At 52.2% G+C, this 21912-nt stretch overlaps 2 protein-coding genes across 39 annotated transcripts in view; one reads left to right on the top strand and one right to left on the bottom strand.

Moving 5' to 3' along the window:
* The first annotated feature begins 1229 nt into the window (after positions 1-1229).
* Positions 1230-16448, top strand: MAP3K12 (mitogen-activated protein kinase kinase kinase 12). 4 transcript variants are annotated; one of them, XM_067696731.1, is made up of 16 exons: positions 6994-7762; positions 8432-8559; positions 9757-9930; positions 10030-10238; positions 10843-11026; positions 11192-11383; positions 11664-11822; positions 11991-12149; positions 12882-12990; positions 13238-13347; positions 13471-13587; positions 13711-13848; positions 14044-14668; positions 14866-14936; positions 15028-15301; positions 15702-16448. In XM_067696731.1, the coding sequence occupies exons 2-16, from the start codon at positions 8552-8554 to the stop codon at positions 15798-15800; spliced, it is 2628 nt and encodes an 875-aa protein (XP_067552832.1). In that variant the 5' UTR covers positions 6994-7762; positions 8432-8551; the 3' UTR covers positions 15801-16448. The 4 variants fall into 4 exon arrangements, with proteins under 4 accessions (XP_067552833.1, XP_067552830.1, XP_067552831.1 ...); XM_067696730.1 differs by having other exon boundaries at positions 6992-7762; positions 9757-10238; XM_067696732.1 differs by lacking the exons at positions 6994-7762; positions 8432-8559 and adding an exon at positions 1230-1422 and having other exon boundaries at positions 9757-10238.
* The window catches only part of PCBP2 (poly(rC) binding protein 2), a 36687-nt gene continuing 27388 nt past the window's right edge, over positions 12614-21912 (bottom strand). For 22 of the 35 annotated variants that reach the window (XM_067696741.1, XM_067696740.1, XM_067696751.1 and 19 more), the window contains one exon: positions 18284-20917. In XM_067696741.1, the coding sequence (XP_067552842.1) occupies positions 20566-20917 (352 nt within the window). In that variant the 3' untranslated portion in view covers positions 18284-20565. Of the gene's footprint in view, positions 12996-17073; positions 17528-18283; positions 20918-21912 lie in introns of those variants that run through there. The other 13 variants (XM_067696772.1, XM_067696771.1, XM_067696770.1 and 10 more) reach the window with 2 other exon arrangements.

Genomic DNA, 21912 nt, shown 5'->3' with positions numbered 1-21912 from the left:
AGAGGGGCGGGGACAAGGGAAGAGTCAACCCCCCCTTGATCCCGCCTCTTTCTGAGAAAAGGTTGTGATTGGCCCAGATGCAAGGCGGCTGTCGGTTCCTTACTCTGCACTCTGGGAGGGTGGGCCCTGCCTGGACGCGGGAGGGCACTATCCTCTGCCCCTCAGGGCAGCGGGGCAGTTGTAAATCCTAGCCCATCTCAGTCTCAGTTCCCGCTCAGCCTTTGGCCCAGGCCCCTAGCTCTCGGGCCTTCGTCTCACAGAACCTGCTTCTTTTTCCTAGGTTGTCCTTCACCTCCCTTCTCCTTAATTCTGCCCTGCAGCCTGTCGGTTTCCGCTTTTCCAAAGCCTTTTTAGAATGGCCCTACACCTTTCTGTAGCTGGTTCCCCTACGCCAGGAGACCCCCCTCTGGTGCCTGAGAATCAGGCTATAGTGGGACAACAGGATTAGTAGGACTAAGGCACATAGTGGTCTCATTCCCTCTGCCGTGGGTCTTGGGTCTCTCAGCTAAAGAGAGGATTCTGGCCTCTTAAGACTAATCAACTAATCTGTGTGCGGAGCAGAACGCGTAGTTTTGGGTCCCAGAGCTCCATTCCCTCTTCGCCAAGGTCTCACAGCCACTGGCCTGAAAGATGTAGGGAAAATCTTGTGACCTTGGAGAGAAAGAGATCACGAAAAATGTCTGACTCTAAGAGTGTTCTGGGAATGGATCAGGGAAGAGATGGGCTTCTCTGTGCGGGGGTGGAGGTCCAGAGGAATCTTGGAATAATAACAAGGGGTCATCCAGGAACACTGGAGGGGGACGGGGCATTGAGCTGAGTGGAATCCAGCTGTGTGGAACTGGAGTTGTGACAATTAGAGGAAAGAAGACAGGCCAAGATCCTTTGACAGGGGGAACGATGCTGGGGGGTGGGGGGTCCCACCTGAGGGGCTGCTGTCTCAGGGTATAGGAGGGAGCTTATAAGACCAGCATAGTGGGCTCCTACAGAGTCGGCTTAAGGCCGGGGGTGGGGTCGCTCCAGGTCCCCGCCAGCAGGGAGGTGCGGGGCCCGGACGACCAGGGACGAGCCTGGAACGTGCCTGATGGCAGCAGCAGGCTCCTTTAAGAGGCCGCGGCTCCAGCGCAGCATCCCCCGTTCAGGGCGTGTCCGTCCCGGGGGGCCCGGGGCGGGGGCCTTGGAAGGAGCGGGAGTTCAAGCCGAGTGAGGACGGGGCTTGGGGTCGGGGGGTGGGGGGAGAAAGCTGGGGCTGACACCCGTGCACCCGGACACCGTACGAGCATCGCCTGTGACAGCGCCCTGGTCCGGTCGAGGGCAGCGGGGGGAGGAGGGAAGGAGGAGGAGAAGGAGGAGGAGGCGGGAGCAGCATCCGGAGCCGAGCTGCAGCAGCGCCGCCTTTTGTGCTGCGGCCGCGGAGCCCCCGAGGTGAGAGCCGGGCCGAGTTGTGGAGGGTCGGGGGCAGGGGTGGGTCTGGGTCCTGGGGTCCGGGTGCCGAGGGAGGGTCGGGAGGTAGATGTGGCGGGGTGCGGCGAGGGTGGCGCGGGGATGCTGAGACCGTGGGGATGGAGGAACTGGGGACCTGGACCCGACGCCTGTGGGGATGGGAAGGAGGGGAACCGAGCGGAGGGACGCCGCGGCCAGCTTGGAGGCGAAGGGCCTCCAGAGCTGGAAAGGAGTGTGTGGGGTGGGGGTGGGGGCACGATTGGGGGACGGACGTAAAGGACAGGGGGCAAGGGAACATCCTCCTCTCCTCCCACTCACCCTCAGGAGCGGGGAGAGGGAAGGAGGAAGAAGAGTTTGGGCCCCCTCAGGGCAGGAAAGGAAGGACAAGGCCTCATGTGCCCCTCACCCCCTTCCCCCTACACACACACACTTAGCAGGCTGCACCTGAGGATTATAGGCAAGAGCACCTGTTCCTGGATGCCCAGGTGATGGTCATTCTCCCCTGCCCCGTTCTTACGTGGCTTTCTCCCTCCTCAGTCTCTCCATCGCCTCTGGCTCCCCTAACCCACTTCCCCAGCCCAGGCCTTTCATGAACCTCCTCCCTTTTCCCTACACACTCCTCAAACTCCCTGGCTTAGAAATAAGCAGGAATCCTTTCCACAGAGTTAAAACTCCTATAACCATGGCCGTGGCTAAGGGGAGGGAAGAGAAAGGGTCAGAGGCTCTATAGACAGTGGAAGGAAATAGTGGGGTATCCCTTAGAATTGAGGGAAGAGTCCCACCTTTTAGCTCCTTCACCTGCTCCCTCTTGGAGGAGAGTGGGTCAGCAGCCCTCAACCAGGAAGGGGTGCACACGAGGTCCAACAGAGAATCATCTCAAGCCACAGTCAGTGCCTCCCTCAACACAATTTCCCTTCCAACTCACAGAATGGACTCCATGGCTCTGGGAGCTCTGATCTTTCAGCCAGAGGGTCATGTCTAGGGAAGACAAGTAGGAGGGATTCAGGAAGGAAAGGGCCTGCGTACGCCCTGCGTCTTCCCGTCCAGGCACTGAAGTTCCTCTGAGCTTTAGGGCCTCTGCTCCCTCCTATCTCACACTTAAGGGTGGAAAAAACTTCTGCCCTCTCCAGCCTGCCACCCATCTACTCACTCACTGTGGGGACTGAGGCAATGCTTGGAAGACCAATGGTGTGATACAGTAACCCCAGCACATGTGAAAACGAACCACTAAATATCCTTCCCCTAATTCAACCCAAGTATGGGCAGGGGAGGCAAGAAGTTTACCTAAGGAAGTGGCTCAGGACTTTCTGGTTGTCCTTATGGCTAAGGATGGCAAAACCCCTCTAAAAACTGACTGCTGTTTGTGGGTCCTTCCCCCTGAGGTGATGTGCTGCTCTGGCTCTGCCAGGAAGAGGACCCTAAATTCTTCCACCCACCAGCCTGGACTCGCCCAATGGCTCATCACGTGCAGTCCCACCCAGCCCTGCTGGTCTGGGAGAAAGAAGGGATTAGGGAATCAACCCCTTCAGGAGTCCCCGTCGAGGCAGAACAAGGAGAATGTGGAGATGACGACAGCAGGGGACACGGGGGCTTCACTGATGGGCTGGCTACAGACACTAGTCTGTCTGCTTCCCTTGCTCCCGGGAGAACTAGGGGCAGCTGTGTTGGGGAAGGGTGACGAGGCGGCAGGGGCGCGCTATTCCACAGGAGAAGAAGGATCCTCCAGGATAGAGCCCTTTTCCTTTGGTTCCTTCTTTCTTCACTCTCCTTTTTATCCCTTGTGTTTATCCAGCTCCCTTTCCACCTATACCATCTCTGCTGCCTCTTGCTTTGCGGAGACAACGGAAAGAAGGGGAGGGACACACGTTTATAAAAATCTACTACTGCTTGTTAGGCGCTTTCCATGTGCTAATGTTTATAGGGAGCTTCCTGTGTGCCAGGTACCAGGCCAGGAACTTTATGTGGAGTATCTCAATACTGCTTATAACAATACTGAGAGGTAGAATAATCATCATTTCTATTTTAGGGATGAGGAAACTGAAACGTAAAGAAGTTAAGGAATCTGTTCAAAATCAAAAAATCAGTATGTGGCAAAAGAGTTTAGGATTTGAACCCAGGTGTATCTGACCCAGAGCCTATGTTATTACCCACATAATATCCTGCATTGCCACTGTGTGAACTAGTGACCACTGTCCCCATTTAGAGATGAAGAAACTGAGGTTTGTTAAGAAGTCTCATACTCCAGGTCGCCCAGCTGCTCAGGAGCAGAGACAGGACCTCAAGCAAAGCCTCTCTGCTTCTCAGGCCATCCACCCTCCCTCCCTAGCTCACTGTCCAAGGCTAGGTGACAGGAATGGATATAGGCACTCTGTAATTTTCATTTCTTCTTTTTCAGTTTAAAATAGATTTTTTAATTTCTTAATAAAAATACCCACAATTCCACCTACTTAGAAATGGTTACACATTGGTTTCTATCCTTCCAGATCTTTTTTTTTTTTTTTTTTTTTTTTTTGGCGTTACACGGGGCTCTCACCCTTGTGGCCTCTCCCGTTGCGGAGCACAGGCTCCGGATGCGCAGGCTTAGCGGCCATGGCTCACGGGCCTAGCCGCTCCGCGGCATGTGGGATCCTCCCGGACCGGGGCACGAACCTGTGTCCCCTGCATCGGCAGGCGGACTCTCAACCACTGCGCCACCAGGGAAGCCCCTTCCAGATCTTTTTAAATGCACGTACGGCTCAGGAACAATTTGTTAAAATACGCTGAACTTCTTCCAGGTGCACCTGAGGTCCTAAGTATCAGGGACCCCTGTGACCCATCATACCTTGCTCCTACCCTCGCCTTCCCCTCAAACCTTAACGGGTAGGGCTGCGGGGTGATCCTGGGCCACGATGGCCAGGGGGTGAGGACGGGGTACAGGGAATTAGGCCTTCCCCCTCAGTCCGGAGGAGGTGGGATATAAGGATTTGCGAAGGAAGGACAGGGGCCTCTAGCACACCGCTGCCATTGTGACCTGGTTCCCCTGGGACATGAAATCAAGATTTGTCCTGGGGAAGTAGAAGGTTCTGGTCTCCCTTCTGGTCAGACAGAAGAGATGTCCTCCAGAATCCACAGAGAAAGACCTGGTGTCCAGCCAACCAGAAAGACAAAGCCGGAGCCCCGGCACTGTGCTCGTGGCATTCCCCACATCATCTTACTTAACCCTCACCATCCCATAAGGTAGGGTTGGGAGTCTCGGAGGGATTACGTTCCTTGAACTAATTCACGGCAATATGAGGTTTTAGTTCTGATCTCTCCAAATCCAAAGCTGGTTCTTTTTTCCTAAACAGTACTGCGCCCCTCTCTCCCAGCCCCTTCACTGCCCACACTACTGGAGGAAGAGGCGGTGGCGGCTAGGGTTCTCAGGGCTGGACCTGTGTGAGGCTGGGGGCCTGGAGTTAGGGGTGATCTCCAGTTTTGCCCAGGCTCTCAGGGGAAGGCATTCCCCCCTTATGAGGGCGTAACAGAAAAGCTGTAGTTCTTTCCATCTGAGAACAACCCTGGGGCCAGGACCATGGATCCTGTAAAAAGCAAAACAAAAACAAGCTGCAGCCATTGGCCGGGAGCCTTGGCCAGGAGGGGTTAGAGTCCTTTACTCTCTCAGGATCTCAAAGCCTGGATTGGTGGAACTACCATTCCCAAGTCTTGGGTCTCCTTTCTGTGTGAAGACATCCCCTCCACCCCCAGTCAGGAGAGAAGGGGAATCTTCCTTTCCTGAGTGCAAAATAGGGTCCAAGACAGTGGCGAGTGCTCAGTGTGAGAGCCCAAGACTTAGACAGATGGCCTGGCCTCTCAACTGAGCCCCCAAGACAGCCAGACAAGCAGCTTGGCATTGAGATTCTGCTGTTAGAACAGGAGTGAGAAACGATGTAATGGGTTGCTTTGCCACAGGCCTCCAGCATCTCAGGCAGGAGAACCTGGGAGGAGGAATGAAAGGGGTGTGGGGTACTCCCTGCCCACACTCCACCCCTACAGCCACCTGGAGGGAACCACCAGCAAACAGAGAACCTGGTAGCTGAAACTGAATTGGGGCTTCCTGGGGTGTCCAAAGAGCGGCTTCCCCTGGAAGATGCATAGTTTGGGGACCGCTCTCTCCCCTCACCCAATCTGGAGCCGAGTTCTGCACAGTGACCTTTTGGTAAATATGGTTGACAGAATGACTGACAGAGATATCCAGCCCCTCCTGTCACATCCCTGCCCTGCCCCCATGCTCTGCATAATTGATGGCCAGGGAGACATCCCTCCCCCAGGGTGACCAAATGTCTGGGGCAGGGGTTCCTAGCCATGATATCCCCTCCCCCCGCCGCAAAGGCCTGGTGCCAAGGCCCAGGTGGGGGGCAGTGGGACACAGCTGGCAGGTCAGAGATAAAGGACACAGAGAGAGAGTGTGTGTTGGGAGAGAGGAATCTCCAGTTTACTATAATCTCCTGGGGCCTCAGCTCCACCCCCACCCGCCCACCCCCAATACACACACACACTCCTTCAGGTCAATCTGGAAGAGCTGTCATTAGCCTGAGAACAGGGAGGGGTGGACTGAGCGTGGCTGGGTTCCCTCTCTTTCCTTAGGTCCCATCTCCTATTTCTTCAGCTATTTCCACTGCCCGAAATGACAAACAGGTGAAATGGCTTCTCTCCCTCTCCCCAGCTGCTGGCCCTGGATACTGGAGGGGCCCCTGGGGAGGCCAGGGGAACTGGAGGGAGGCTTGGCTGCAAGTGTCTCAGAGCGTGTCACCCTCTCTATGCCTAAGGCTCCAGGTTGCCAAACACCAGGTGAAGGCTGAAAAATTCCTTTAAAAAGCCAGGTGTTGTGCCTACTCAGAGCTCAGCTTCTAAATAGGAAATGAATCGGGGAGGGCACAGATGATCTGTTTTTCAATCCCCTTTCAGCTCCTTTTACTCAGTGTCCTCTGCTTTTCAAAATCAGTTTTTCGGTCCATCCTTCTTAGGAGTGTCTCTCCCTGTGCTTTACGCTGTTCGGTCTTTCTCTCAACTAGGTAGGCCCTCCTTCTCTGGCCGTGCCTGTCGCCCTTTCGCGTGTCCAGTCTCCCTGTCTCACCATTTCCTGCTTTCTCTGTCGCACCGCACCCCCAAAGTCAACCCAAGTCCCCTCTCTTCACCACCACCGGCTCTCCCTCCAATGCACGCGGGGACGGGGGTCGGCATGGGGAGGAGGGGACGCAGAGGCGGTCAGCCGGTGGGGTCCGAGGTCCCCGCCTGACAGCCCGCAACCAGCACGTGGGCCAGCCCGGGTCAGGGGCGGGGCCCCACCCCCGCGATCGCCGCTCACGTGACTCCGGGCTAATCTTGTCCCGGTGACTTCACGCGCCGCCTCGGGCCCAGTCGTCATGGTTACGCCGCAGCGCCCAGCGCTTCCCCCAACCCGCTGCGTCCCCTCCCCTTCCCCGCCCGGACCCCCTCCTCCTGCCGCCGGGCCCCCGCCCCCAGCCCCAAGCCACGTGACGGCCAGGAAGGAGGTCGGGAAGCGGGAGGGGGCGCTGGGGCCGTAACCCCTTCCTCTCCGCTTCGAACGGCCCTCACTCTGGCTTCTAGCAGCCGGAGCGCCCCAGTCCCGCTAGCCCTCCCTGCAGGCCCACCCGGGCGGAGCGCTGGGAGCCCCGGCCTTCGTTCTCAGTGGTCCGGAAGGGACACCCAGCGTGAGGGGCGCAGGCGAAAGCCCTCGGGTCCTCCCGCGGACGTTCTCCGGCGAATTGGCACGTTGCTTGGCCTGTCATTTGCCTTACTACGTGCATCTCACCTCTTGAAGCCGCCGTTATCTCGCGGGATATGTTGGGGATTCGGAGGCTGGGATTTCAGCTTTCTGAGCCTCAGTTTTCTCAAGAATATAAAGGGACCAATGATAATACCTCCTTCCCTGGGTGGTTCTGAGGAGTGAGGGAGCTAATGCACGCGTAGTGTACGTCTGGCCCATAGGACGATCCTCTGGGGTGTGTAGGGCAGTGGACTTACTGGACACCTTCCTGCTCCCCGCGTGCTGTTCGAAGCCTTGGGATCCCGTGCGACATCGTCACTCTCAGGAGTACAGGCTCTCGGAGGAGCCGGACGCCCCCTCGACCGCACTTTGTCTCCAGGATAATGGGAGCCATGATGGAGGAAGCACAGGGGGCTGTGCCAGCCCAGAAGGGACAGTAACTCAGAGCAGCGGGGACAGGGAAGAAGACTTCCAGGATGAAGTGAGACTTGGAAAACAACAGATGGGGCTTGAGAAGCGCCTTCCAGGCTGAGCACAGAGCTTGAACCTCTTCCTAGCTAACAGCACCTTGGGCAGGTTATTTAAGACCTCTGCTACCTCTGTCAAATGGGTGTAAGGATGCCTAACTTAGAGTTTTTAGGATTTAATAAGCTAATGCACCTATAACAGAGGCTAACATACATGGTAAGCTTTCCATAAGTGTTAGCATTCTCATTAGGTGCCCTGGCCCAAACGCCTGATGTAGCTTGGTAACAGGCTCTGTCCATTATGGCCTGGGTACCAACAGCAGTGGGAGACGAGGCTGGGGAGGGGCCAAGAGCATGGAGGTGAGGCTGCAGGACCAAGTGGGGGCTACTAGAGGGGTTGAAGAAGAGGGGTGCTGGCCAATTTGTGCTTTAGAAAGATCCTTCTAAAGGCTAGGTGGAGAATGGGGTGGGGGGAGCCTTAGAAGAACTTGGAGACCATTTAAGGGGCAGTTGTCCTGGGCCAGGTGACACAGCTAATGAGGCCTGAATTAAGGCAGTAACATGGAACTAGAGAAGAGAGACTAGAAAGGCACTGGGTCAGGGCTTTTCGAATGTGCCAGGCATAATAAGAATCAACTGGGGTGCTTGTTAAACACTCACCCAGGCAAACCCCACACCTGCCCACTGAAAAGGTCTTTGAGAGGCCTGGAAATCAAGAGTTACAAGAGCTGAGACCATCAGAGGTGCATCCCCACCCAGTGAGCCCTTTTTATTGTAGATTCCTGCCACCCCTCTCCAGTCGTGATTCAGAGGCTCCGATGCAGGTGGTTAAGGAGGGACCCTACTATGCTGAATAGTTAGAGAGGACTGCTGGCCTCAAGAATCCCTACACCTCAGGATGATCTGGTAACTGACTAGATGTGGAGGGAAATGGGAGACCAGATGACTTCTGGTGTCAGGCTTGGGACAAGATTGGTATAGGTTGAAGAATTCGCTGTGCCTGAGTGATAGCTAGTTCATCCCTTTGTACAGTTGGAGAAATGGAGGCTCAACTACAGCTTGCCTGAGGTCACGCAGACAGTAAGCGACAGAGGCAAAGCTAGGATTCAGATTTTGTAATAGCTGCTTTATAGATAGCACCCAGCTATGAACTGGGACAAATCTCTATTGTTTGGAAAGCTGGATCTTGGTTTGGGGAGTGCGGGAGAGGGCGATGGAGAAAGAGGAAAGGAGACAGGGCCTTCTCTAACTGAACCCTGGGGGAGCAGTGGGACTGATGTGAGGGCTAAGGGGGGTGAAGCACTAGGCTACAGCTTGTCCTGACAGTTTCTGCATCCTCCTTGGACGGTTCTGCCTTTTTCCCTCGTCTGTGCTGGGCAGATAATGGAGCTCATTGGTTACAGCCGTCACTTACCTCGGAGAGGCCCAGGTGTGTACGTGTGCACACCCGAGAGGGAGACTCAGATGTGAGCCCTGAATATGCCTTAGGATAAGACTCTCAGCAGTCATGTCTCAAGTACATGAGTGTGAGGCCCCGGAATGTCATGTGAGAGTGCCTGAGCGGCGCCGAGTCCTAGCAGTGTCACCTGTGTGTGCTTCAATGTGAGGGAGGCGTGAGAGTGTTACTGTTGTGTGCCTAAGGTTGAGCCTCAAAATGTGTATATCCGAAGGACCCTTATGTGACACGTGTGTGCATGTGAGCCTCAAGTGAAAGAAATATGTGCTCCAGAGGTAAATTACAGTAATCTTTCAGGGAGAAGGGAACTAGTCTATTACCTTACTTGGGTTTGGGACGTACCTTACCAGTATGTACCTGAGCAGGGCTGTTACCTGTATTTACCTGAGAATGGTACTTAGGTATGTTGCCTGTATACCTAAGGAAGACTTGTGTCACTCATAGATGCTTGAGAGGAAGCTTATGTTTCCCAAGATGGATCCCAGGGGAAGCTTGGAGGGGGATAGGTACCTGAGGGTGAGGTTCAAGTGTTACTTCCAGGAGGCTCTTGTGAGCCCAGCTCCCCACCCCACACCTCTGCCTCTAGGGCGAGCCTCCTGAGCTGGGGCACCTGCGGCTTTGACGGCCCGTCCTCCTTTTTCCCACAGGGCCCACCGCTCACCACTACACCGGGGCCCAGAGGCCATGGCCTGCCTCCATGAGACCCGCACACCCTCCCCTTCCTTTGGGGGTTTCGTGTCCACCCTAAGCGAGGCGTCCATGCGCAAGCTGGACCCAGACACTTCCGACTGCACCCCCGAGAAGGACCTGACGCCTACCCAGTGTGTACTCCGAGATGTAGTGCCGCTCGGGGGGCAGGGCGGGGGCGGGCCCAGCCCCTCCCCAGGTGGAGAGCCGCCCCCTGAGCCTTTTGCCAACAGTGTCCTGCAGCTGCACGAGCAGGATGCTGGGGGCCCAGGGGGAGCCACTGGGTCCCCTGAGAGTCGGGCGTCCAGAGTTCGAGCAGATGAGGTGCGACTACAGTGCCAGAGCGGCAGCGGCTTCCTGGAAGGCCTCTTCGGCTGCCTGCGCCCTGTTTGGACCATGATTGGGAAGGCCTATTCCACGGAGCACAAGCAGCAGCAGGAAGGTAGGCCATGTCCTCGAGGAGACCCTCTCCCCATCTCCCTGAGCCTGACATCCGTTTGGACAGCCCCACCTAAGTTGCCTGATGATCCTTTTCTCTCCCCAGAGCCCAGCCCCTTATTTGTCCATCAGCCACTGACTCCCCAGTTTTTTTTTTTTTTTTTAATTTATTAATTTATTTTGGGCTGCGTTGGGTCTTTGTTGCTGTGCGCGGGCTTTCTCTAGTTGCGGCGAGCGGGCTTCTCGTTGCGGTGGCTTCTCGTTGCGGAGCACGGGCTCTAGGCACGTGGGCTTCAGTAGTTGTGGTGCACGGGCTTAGTTGCTCCGCAGCATGTAGGATCTTCCCGAACCAGGGCTCGAACTGTGTCCCCTGCATTGGCAGGCAGATTCTTAACCACCATGACACCAGGGAAGTCCCCCCAGTTTCTTTTTAGACCACCCCTTCATTTCCTTCCTGTCCCCTCATCTTCTCAGCCCATTTTAGCTACTTTTCTGCCTCACCCTCCTTGAGTCATCTCAGCCAACCCAATGCTTTTCCCTGAGCCTGACCACCCCAAGGCCCCAGGTGTGGCTCTCTGAGCCTGTGGCACTGTGCCTCCTGTCCACAGACCTTTGGGAGGTCCCCTTTGAGGAAATCCTGGACCTGCAGTGGGTGGGCTCAGGGGCCCAGGGCGCCGTCTTCCTGGGGCGCTTCCATGGGGAGGAGGTGGCTGTGAAGAAGGTACGGGACCTGAAGGAGACTGACATCAAGCACCTGCGAAAGCTGAAGCACCCTAACATCATCACCTTCAAGTAAGGTCTGGGGCGGGGCCGGGGTTCTCTTTTGAGGGCAGGGATCTACCGCACCCTTCCTGCAGCGGGTGCCAGAATGGCGTGGGTGGGAATGGGGGTGCCAGGTGTGAACCAAGTGGATGCTGGGCTGGCTGAGCCCTTCATGCCACTGTGTTTGGCTCCCAGGGGCGTGTGTACCCAGGCTCCCTGCTACTGCATCCTTATGGAGTTCTGCGCTCAGGGCCAGCTGTATGAGGTGCTGCGGGCTGGCCGCCCTGTCACCCCCTCCTTGCTGGTTGACTGGTCCATGGGCATTGCCGGCGGCATGAACTACCTGCACCTGCACAAGATTATCCACCGAGACCTCAAGTCCCCCAAGTGAGTAAGCAAGCGAGCAGGGAGAAGCTACTGTGCACGGTCTCCTGTAGGTGTCCCCACCCAGGTCAGTGTGGCCATCTCCCTGCTTTCAGACCCTGTCCTAAAGTCCATGTGGCCATCTCAGAAACCCCTCCCAAGTGATAGCCCTATCTCAAGAGGGCTGTGGTAAGCCCCCCGTTTCTGGGTGTCCCAGATGACTTCAAACAGAAAGGTAGAGTTGCTGCAGCTAGACAAGGTGCGTGGAGGGGCCCGGGCCCCAGCTGACTACACTCTTTACCAGCATGCTCATCACGTACGACGATGTGGTGAAGATCTCCGATTTTGGCACTTCCAAGGAGCTGAGTGACAAGAGCACCAAGATGTCCTTTGCAGGGACAGTAGCCTGGATGGCCCCTGAAGTGATCCGCAACGAGCCCGTGTCTGAGAAGGTCGACATCTGGTGAGGGCCAGGCTGAGGACTGAGAATAGCAGGCGGCCAGCATGAGAGCTGGCAGGGTTGGGGGTTCTTCCAGGGCCTGAGTACAAGTGAGAAGTGAGACAAGCCTGCAGTAACCTGCAGGGCCTCTGGAGGAAGACCCCCCCAAGTGACGTCCCCTCTTATCCCTAGGTCCTTTGGTGTGGTGCTGTGGGAACTGCTGACTGGTGAGATCCCCTACAAAGATGTAGATTCCTCAGCCATCATCTGGGGTGTGGGAAGCAACAGTCTCCATCTGCCTGTGCCCTCCAGCTGCCCAGACGGCTTCAAAATCCTGCTTCGTCAGTGCTGGTAAGGACCACCTGGCCAAGCTGGAAGCAAGGGAGGTGGCTGACGGTTAGCCAGCACCCAGGACCCGGGCATCCAGGCCCAGAATCCTGAACAGGGAAGGGGGACAGAGCTCCCAAATATGGCTCTCCAAGAAAGACCCCAGGACTCAGAGTGTGTATCAAGGGGACTAGGATAAAGAACGGAGAGAAATTGGGCTGACCAATAGTCTGCAGGGGCGCACAAACTGTGTGTGACCTTGGGCAAGCAGTGTTCCCTCTGAACCTGTTTCCTTATCTGCAAAATGGGGACAACAGTATCTGATATAGAGGGTGTCTATGAAGCGCCTGTGAAGGACCAGCACAGCCGCTGAGCATGGCTGGTTGAGCCTCAAGTATCGACTGTCATAGAACGCGGGAGGCCCTGGACCCTTGTTTGGAACCTAGACCGTGGAGGAAGGTGGGAGATTTCTAATCTTTGGCTAAGCATTTCCCCAAATGTGTTTCTTTTAATGGAGTTACTCAAAAAGGTTTGTTTTGGCAAACAAGTTGGAAAATGGGATTAAATAGGTTTCCTTACTGCAGGACTTTGATACGCTAACAGATGGCCTGTAACATTTCCTAGTTGACCAGGGAGTTTTGTCACAGAATCATTGTAGAGTTGGATTCTCCAGGACACCCTTTGGGAAAGGATGCTCTAGTTCCTTTCTGGACCTCCCTGCAATTCCTTTCTCTCCCATGACTCCATTTCCTCCAGGAACAGCAAACCACGAAATCGTCCATCATTCCGACAGATCCTGCTGCATCTGGACATCGCCTCAGCCGATGTACTCTCCACACCCCAGGAGACTTACTTTAAGTCCCAGGTGTGCTGTGGGGAGGAAAACGAATACCTTAGCTCTCTCTCTTTGCAGGGGTAATGGTGTCCTTTGAGGGGAGGCTGGGAAGAAGGGTGGCTGGGGATGGACAGATTAGCTCTTGAAGGACTGAGACCTGGTCTTGGTTGATCCTGTGCCCCACTCCTGTCTGCTCCAACACACACAGTGTGCAGCAGTGCAGGCACCTGCGAAGGCTTTCTACAGGTCTCACCCCTAATTTTCTCTCCACCCCCAGGCAGAGTGGCGTGAAGAGGTAAAGCTGCATTTTGAAAAAATTAAGTCAGAAGGGACCTGTCTGCACCGCCTAGAAGAAGAGCTGGTGATGCGGAGACGGGAGGAGCTCAGGTGTGTGTTTTGGGAAGGTGATTTCACCAATAGCAGGGCCTGCAGACCAGTTCCCAGAGACTGGGATAAACTATGGCACCAGGTGAAGCCAGCTCACCTCGGGGACCCTTCTCCCCATTTCAGACACGCCTTGGACATCAGGGAACACTATGAGCGGAAGCTGGAGAGAGCCAACAACCTGTACATGGAACTTAATGCCCTCATGTTGCAGCTGGAGCTGAAAGAACGGGAGCTACTCAGGTAATCACACACACCCTCATACACCAAATCCCATCTTCCTGGAGCTGTGCCTGACTTGGAGATCCTACTGAGCCTCGGCCCCCATTCCTGGTCCCACGCCCAGCTAACGTGTTTTGTCTTTAGGAGGGAGCAAGCTTTAGAGCGGAGGTGCCCAGGTCTGCTGAAGTCACACCCTTCCCGAGGCCTCCTGCACGGGAACACAATGGAGAAGCTCATCAAGAAGAGGAATGTCCCACAGAAGTTGTCACCCCACAGCAAAAGGTAGCACCAGAGTTTACAAGTGCCGTCGCTTGTGAATGGCAAGGGGAATGCTGGAGAGGCAGGAGTAGGGCTCAAGGATGCCAGGAAGACGGATACTGAGATGGGAGAGAGGTGCCTTGTACTGCCTGAGGTTAGGGAGTGCTTTCATGTGATAAATTTGTTAATCTCCAACTTGCACTTTCCCTCTCCCACCAGGCCAGATATCCTCAAGACTGAGTCTTTGCTACCCAAGCTAGATGCAGCCCTGAGTGGGGTGGGGCTTCCTGGGTGTGCTAAGGGCCCCCCCTCACCAGGACGGAGTCGCCGTGGCAAGACCCGTCACCGCAAGGCCAGCGCCAAGGGCAGCTGCGGGGACCTGCCCGGGCTTCGTGCAGTTGTTCCACCCCATGAACCTGGGGGACCAGGAAGCCCAGTGGGGCTAGGAGGGGGACCCTCAGCCTGGGAAGCCTGCCCTCCAGCCCTCCGTGGGCTCCACCATGACCTCCTGCTCCGAAAGATGTCTTCATCGTCCCCCGACCTGCTGTCAGCGGCATTGGGAGCCCGGGGCCGGGGGGCTACAGGGGGAGCTGGGGACCCTGGCTCACCACCTCCAGCCCGGGGTGACACCCCGCCAAGTGAGGGCTCGGCACCCGGCTCCACCAGCCCGGATTCACCAGGGGGAGCCAAAGGGGAGCCACCTCCACCAGTAGGGCCTGGTGACGGTGTAGGGCTGCTGGGAACTGGAAGGGAAGGGACGGCGGGACGGGGAGGAAGCCGGGCTGGGTCCCAGCACTTGACCCCAGCTGCACTGCTGTACAGGGCCGCTGTCACCCGAAGTCAGGTAAAGTATGGAATGGTTCCTGAGCTCTTCCCCTTTCCTTCTTCATGGGGTGCGGTGCAAGTCCTTAATTTACCTCCCACGTTAGGTTCTTGATCTTAAGCCATTCCCAACTTAACCCTTTAAAACCATGTTTCCTTATCCTGGGTCCTTGATGACCTCGTCCCCCTTTGACCACAGTCTGCTCATCTCTCCTGCAGAAACGTGGAATCTCATCAGAGGAAGAGGAAGGAGAGGTGGACAGTGAAGTAGAGCTGACCTCAAGCCAGAGGTGAGTGATGCAATCAGGAGATCATGGCATTCTTTGCTTTCTGAACTGCAAGGTGTAGTCAAGCTATAATCCTGGTCTCCCCAACATACAGGTGGTCTCAGGGCCTGAACATGCGCCAGTCGCTATCTACCTTCAGCTCAGAGAATCCGTCAGATGGGGAGGAGGGCACAGCTAGTGAGCCTTCCCCCAGTGGCACACCTGAAGTTGGCAGTACGAACACTGATGAGCGGCCAGATGAGCGGTCTGATGACATGTGCTCCCAGGGCTCAGAAATCCCACTGGACCCACCTTCCTCAGAGGTGGTTACTGGCCGGGAACCCAGCTCCTTGCCCATCCCACACCACAACCTACTCAGAGGGGAGCAGGTGAGTCGCAACCAGGTACTGGACAGGGAGCAGATGTCCAGTCATTTGAGAGCTGCTGGGGAGACAGATGCAGAGGCCAGAAAGATAGGTACTTCGCCCCTGTGTCACTCTATCTGAAGCTGTTTCCTCCCGTACTAAAAAGCAAATATCCACGTGGTAGAATTTGGGAGATCTAGAGTACCTAGCGAGGTTGCGTGCACAGTACCTATAAATTGCAGCCAGGGAGGAATCCTGAAACTAGAAGTCTGGTGCCTTGGAGAATGGCCTGAGCAACTGAAATCGGGAGACAGTAAAACCTCTAAACCTGCAACTACAAAGACCACAGTGAAGGATCCTGAAGGAATCTATTTGCCAAGAGATGCTGAGCCGCACATCACTGCCTTTCTGCTCTTCTTCACAGGGCCCTCCCAACTCTGAGGACTCAGACTGTGACAGCACTGAACTGGAAAATGCCAACAGTGGTGAAGCCTTGCGGCCCCCAGCCTCCCTCCCTCCATGAAAGCCACTCTTATCCTTGTACATAGAGAAATATTTATATAAGTAATATATATGCGCCACATAATCAACAAAGACAGGGCTATCCCAGCCTAAGTCTGGCTCAAGGGAGACTGACCCCTGACCAAGTCACCTGATAAACTCTAGGGACACTGGCAGCTGTGGAAATGAAAGACAAGTACTGCCCTAGAGATATGGGTAAGGGCAAACTGGCCCCTTCCTGCTTCACTCCAATACGTTCAGCAAGTGGTGAGGCGACAGAAAAGCCAAACTTGCCTAGTTTCCTCTCTCTTCTTTCTGCCCAAACTATGAGGAGCAGGAAAGGGAGCCATTTAGACTGCACTTTTTTGTTTTCCGTTTACTCTGTTTACACATTTTGCACTTGGGAGGAGGGAGGCTAAGGCTGGGTCCTCCCCTCTGAGGTTTCTCAGGTGGCAATGTAATTTCTTTGTCCCTCCATCTCTCTGCCCAAGCGCTGGCTTAGGGACTAGGGGGAGGCCAGGAGATTGTGAAAGCATGTGATGGCTCAGGCTGAAGAACTGGGGTGTTGTTTTAAGTCCCTGCTTTTATCTTGGTGCCTGATTGGGGTGGGGACTGTCACATTGTAACCCCTGTGAAAAAACCTTGAAATATAACCACTCCATGCAGGCAAGCTGTTGAGGGTTTTCTTGGTGACTGAATGGGGTAGCCTGCATGGCTAAGTAGGAGCCTTGGGCTCCAGATGTTATCTGAGGACTCTGAGTGACTTCCTCCTTTTTATGCTTTTCTCACTAACAAACTGAACATCACTTACAGCCCCAACCTTGTAAAAATCTACATAAATAGGAACAGGTCTGTCTTTATAAAGGATTCTAGTAGGACCCATAAAACACCCATTCTTTTTAAAAACAGGAGACTACCGTTTTAAGTCTGGACAAGAGTATAGGCATTCCCAGCAACCTGAACCCCAGTGAGACACACATTCAGCTGCTTCCATGTGTATGCATGTGCATCCCTCCCCACCCACCCAGTTGAAGTGCTTGCTTACACTTTGCAGACAAATCTTAGGAAAATATAACCCCCCATCTTTTGGACCAAGGGCACAGCCAGCTTGCTATATCTATTAAGGTCACTCTGCAATGCAGGCTCAAGGGCTACAGAAAAAGATGGGAGTGGTAAAACAGAAGAAAACATCTTCAACGGAATAAAGGCTTACATTAAAAACCCAAGCAGGGTCCGTGTCCTTTGACAGATAAAAGGTGCAAAAATAACAGCAAGACACCAAAACCCACATGAAATCACTGTGGCATCCAGTTTCTATTCACAAAGAAAAAGCTCCAGTCCATCTTTTAATTTTTTTGAAAAATTCCTGACATTACAGAACTAAACTGAAATGTATTAATATTCCACTCTTACATTTCCATGACAAACAAAAAAATTTCATGAGCCAAAAAAAACCCAAAAAAAAAACAAAACAAAACAAAAAAAAACAGGGAGAAGCTTATAAAACTAAATATGGATCTCAGCATTAACAGCTGAACAGAGAAAGGAATTAAAACGCTTTAATTAAAAAATCACGAGTGGATAAAGTGTGTAGAAACTGAAAATTTACAAACTATTTAAAACCTGGAATCGCTGACTGTTCAGAAACTACACAGATGGATCATGGGTGGTGGTGAACAGCAGAAAGGGATTATGGATGAATCTGCATTGTTCTAGCTGCTCCCCATGCCACCCGTCTCCGAGGAAAGCCTGTAACACACACACAAAAAAAAACTCGAAGTTAGTTTTCTGAGTGCCCAGCAGTACCTCACCTCCAAAACTTTTAGCCTGGCTGATGAGATGTGAAGAAGTACATAATCTGCTTCAGTTATCAAGGGAGACATTTTAAAGACTTTTTGGATTAATCAGTACCATGGTCCTATAACCCCTGCAATCCAAGCTTCCTGAGGCAAGTTACCTCACAACCAAGGGAAACTGAGGACCTTGGTTATTAATTGTGGGTATCCCTCAAACTATGCTCTATACAATCTTTGTGGGAGATGTTAAGCACTCTCTGAAAATACACCCCCCCCCACACACACACACACAAAAGCCTTAGAGGGTCGCAATATACAGACACTTTCTTTACTGCCCAGCTTATTTTTTAGTTTCTCCCAAGCTACTAATAGAACAGTCCCAGGTCTCTCCATCAATGTGAAGACTATTACTATTAAGAGATGCTTGAGTTTTTAAACACTAAGGCATGTTAAAGAGGGAGCAGCAAGTGTTAAGTATGGGTCAAAAATTATACCCAACCTATAGTTTTTAGGCCTAGTTTTCAAGACTAAGTGGAAGTCAAAACAATGTTTTCAGCAACTCCCTAGCGCACTCTAGAAGCTCCCCAATTTGTGGTCCTGTTAAGCCAAATTCTCCATCCAAATATACCTGGCTACAATGCCTGTTTCAAATAGACTATTTGAGGTCCTGGAATCCAATTTTGGGCTTTGAAGGAAAGGTCTTTAGATGTTCGGCTATCAGCCTGCTTCACTGATATTAGGTAGCCAGCAGGACTTAGCTCCCATTTTGAACAGAACTAAATGTGTAAGACCCAGTCTCAGTTTATAACTTTTTTTTTTTTTTTGGCCGTACCTCGTGGCATGCAGAACTTCCCCAACCGGGGATCGAACCCACACCCCTGCAGTGGAAACGTGGAGTTTTAACCACTGGACCAGCAGGGAAGCCTGAGTTTATAACTTTATTTCATAAAGATTTAAAATTTACTGGCAATCGTGTCAAGACAGCATGTGCATCTCTTCCAGAATAACGCAAATCCAAAAACTGGCCAGGAAGGCAGGGGCAGAGGGGGTGGGGGAAGGGCAGGTAATAGGTCCTTCAACTACAAACTGCATTTAGTTTCAAGTCAGAAATGCTACTGTGACCTCAGCATAAAGGAAAATAGTTCTTAAAGGGGGTAGATTCTTGCCAACCTCAAAATGGGATGATTTAGAGCAACGTGAACAACAGACCCTGAATCAAAGAGTTTAGTGGGAACTGAAGGTTGAGGAAAGGAGCTGCTGCAAACAGTTTAGATCTAGGACCTAAAAAAAACTAAGTTCACATAAGAAGGTGGTGGCACTCTGGCACCAAAAAGAACAGTCCAGAATTTATACACAGCCTGGGCAGGAATTGGGGGTGGCAGGGAGAGGGGGCAAGGAGAAGGGAAAACCCAACCAGAAATACTGTGTTAAGGACTCCAGAATAGACGGACCACATGGGGGAGCTGTAAGCTACTAAGAAATCGAGCACCAAGAAGTACCTTTGGATGTGGTGATTTTGGTCAGCCCTTAAAACATCTGACTTCCTTCCAAGCAATCCTTTAGGGAGTACTCATTAGGTAAAGAGGCCTTCTAAAATCAAGAACTAGATAAAATAAAAACCAGGTTTCTGGGGGAGATGGTATCAGCAAGATATAAAAAGAGCTTACTAAGGAAAGCTGGACCACATGATAAAGGAGCATCTAGCAACCAACAAGAAAAACCCTATCTGGACAATGAAATTTGCCCCCCTAGTCCTTCAGGCAGACTTGGGACGTGTAACACTAATTCACAGCCCCAATATGAGATTGAGGGACCACGAAACCAGAAGTTAATATATTGCAATATAATTAGGTTTTCTGTTGTTGTTTGTTTTTTAAACAATGTAAGCCAAAGGGGATATGGGAAAAGGTCACCAGGAAAGAAATCTCCACACTGGTTTTCTAAGTCCCTGGGAAGAGCATCATACTTTCATTACCCTGGCAATATGCATTCAGGCTGAGTGGAAACTATCAGAGCCCTTCCACCATTTTACCTACGGCATTTCTACTCTTTTATGGAGAAAGATCTTGGGATACGAAAAAGAATGAGGCTTCAGGGAGATCAAGCACAATCTTAGAAGACTGAGTAAATGTAAAGCACAAACTGCTAGTCCTGACTACTCACTCATGTGATCTGCAAATTTAAAGTCTCCCAGAGCATCTATTTCTTTAATCTGATAAAGTGAATCAATGAGTTACAGTTGATCTTAAAGGTCCCTTCCAAATCTAGGTCTTTAATCCTCTAATTATGATGGGGTTGGTGGGGAGACAAAGGTAGGCGGGGAGTAGAAGGGTAAAGGGACCTGGCTGAATAATCAGGGTTGACTTAGGATAACTGGACAGAATCCTGCCAAATCTGAGGCAATGTCACCCACTGGTTGTTCAAGATTTATCCAATGTCACAGGGAGAGGGGTAATACTAGTTCAGAGGAATGCAGACAGAAGCCGGCAAACTTTATTAGACTTTCCCCAACTTGCCTCCCATTCTGGGTAAAGAAATAACTTCTTTCCTTCACAGCACAGTCAACTAAGGTTCTTACTGTGGCAACTTTATTACAGCTAGAAACACAAATCTGGCCAAGAAGGCTGGCTGATAACCATGAAAAAAAAAAAAAAAGGTTAATGGAGAAGCTTTTATTCATTAACACAGAGCCTAAAACATTGTTATATTGCAAGGCAGAATAAAGCTACAAAATGTAACAATGAGAAAGAAGAGCAAGAACTGTGGCTCTAGATAAGAATTCAACAAGTCAGACTCTGAAACAGGCACTCAAGCAGAAACGGCCTAAACCTAAACAGTTTACCATTGCCCCTGCCCCCACCCTGTTATCCCCCAAAACAGTAAAAAGGAAACGGTCACAAGCTCACAATAGTTTGGTTCTCACCAATGTTAACAAAGGGAAAACAAAAAAAACCAAAAAATACTTGAGGGGATGCCCCAAGATATATGCAATCAGTAGGGAGAGAATCTCTGTTTCTCGCTTTTCAGTTTGTTAGTTACACATGGCACGGCAGAGGTGGTGGTGGTGGTAGCTGAAGCCCCGGCACCCTTAGCAGCAGACACAACATTTAGAGCCAGGAGAGGGATGGGTTTCATGCCAAGCAGACTGGAGACACAAGGGGCGGTCGGAAGAGGGTTGGGGAGGCTGGAGGGTGCGTCGGAGGTCCCCGCTGTGGCGAGCGAGGGGGTGGTGGTGGAGGAGGAAGAAGAAGAAGAAGGGGTGGAGGGTTGAGAGAGGTTGATGCTGAGGTGATCAGGGATCGTGACGGAGGCTGCCTGGGAGGAGGGTTTAGCGTTTTCTAAACTGTAACAGAGGAAAAAAAGGAACAAAAAAAAAAAGGGTGGGTGGAAGGGAAGAGCACAAAAGGGAAAAGTACAGGACAAAATCCGCTTCAGTTATCAGTAAGTGCCTCTGGTTGCCAATTAGGAAGACTTAATATCAACTTATGACAAGCTGTCTTTTATTCTGTGTCCCACCCTCTAAAAATGTATACTTTGCCAAATTCCATTCCACAATGCTATTTAAAACTGCTATGGTGAAGAAAAAGCTGACAGACTGAGAAAAATCACACACTTCCATATTACCTGACACACTGATCCAACCCGGAAGGCAGAAAAGAACGATTTCAAGCAGAAAATGAAAGCGTACCCATCCACCTCCAAACAAGAACAAATGTTTCACCCCACCAATCACTTGAGCAGCTTTGGGATACTAATGCACAGAATTTTTAATTGTTTTTTCTGTAACTGATATTAAAATTTGCTTCTACCGCCACAGCAAACTAACCAAATATATCAGGATGGAAAGGGACAAGAGCCTAAAGTAGGTCACTCATTTCAGACTTCAAAGATTGTAGCATTTTCAATGAAAAATGCTGAGAACAGAAGCATAGATAAAATAAAGCCTCATTTCTGGTGATGGGGTGGGAGAGAAAAAAAGGCCCTTTGTTTTTAACTGACTGTACTTCTCATATAGACCTTAGAAAACTGGAAGAGAGAAACTTTAAGCACTACTGAAAAGTTCAGTTTAATAAAGTAAAACTACCACTGCTACTCCTAAAATAAGCTCTAAATCACAGTAATGACCTGTAGCTCCCAAATGCCTGCATGTGTCTATGGCAGAACTGCAGGCATCTGCTGAAGTCTGTTGGACATCCTACGGCTAAAGATGAACTCTTCAAAGGCAGGGAGGCTCCTCTCAAGACTCCATTTTGTTTACCTAAATCCAAGGACAGTTGCAATCCATAAAAAAGGTGCCAAAATCAGTAGAAATGCTCAGGGTCCATTACTGAAAACAGA

This window comes from Pseudorca crassidens, chromosome 11 (genome assembly GCF_039906515.1).
Source record: "Pseudorca crassidens isolate mPseCra1 chromosome 11, mPseCra1.hap1, whole genome shotgun sequence".
Classification (NCBI taxonomy): Eukaryota; Metazoa; Chordata; class Mammalia; order Artiodactyla; family Delphinidae; genus Pseudorca; species Pseudorca crassidens.
Note: the sequence above shows the minus strand (reverse complement) of the source record. Positions and strands in the feature narration are given on the sequence as shown.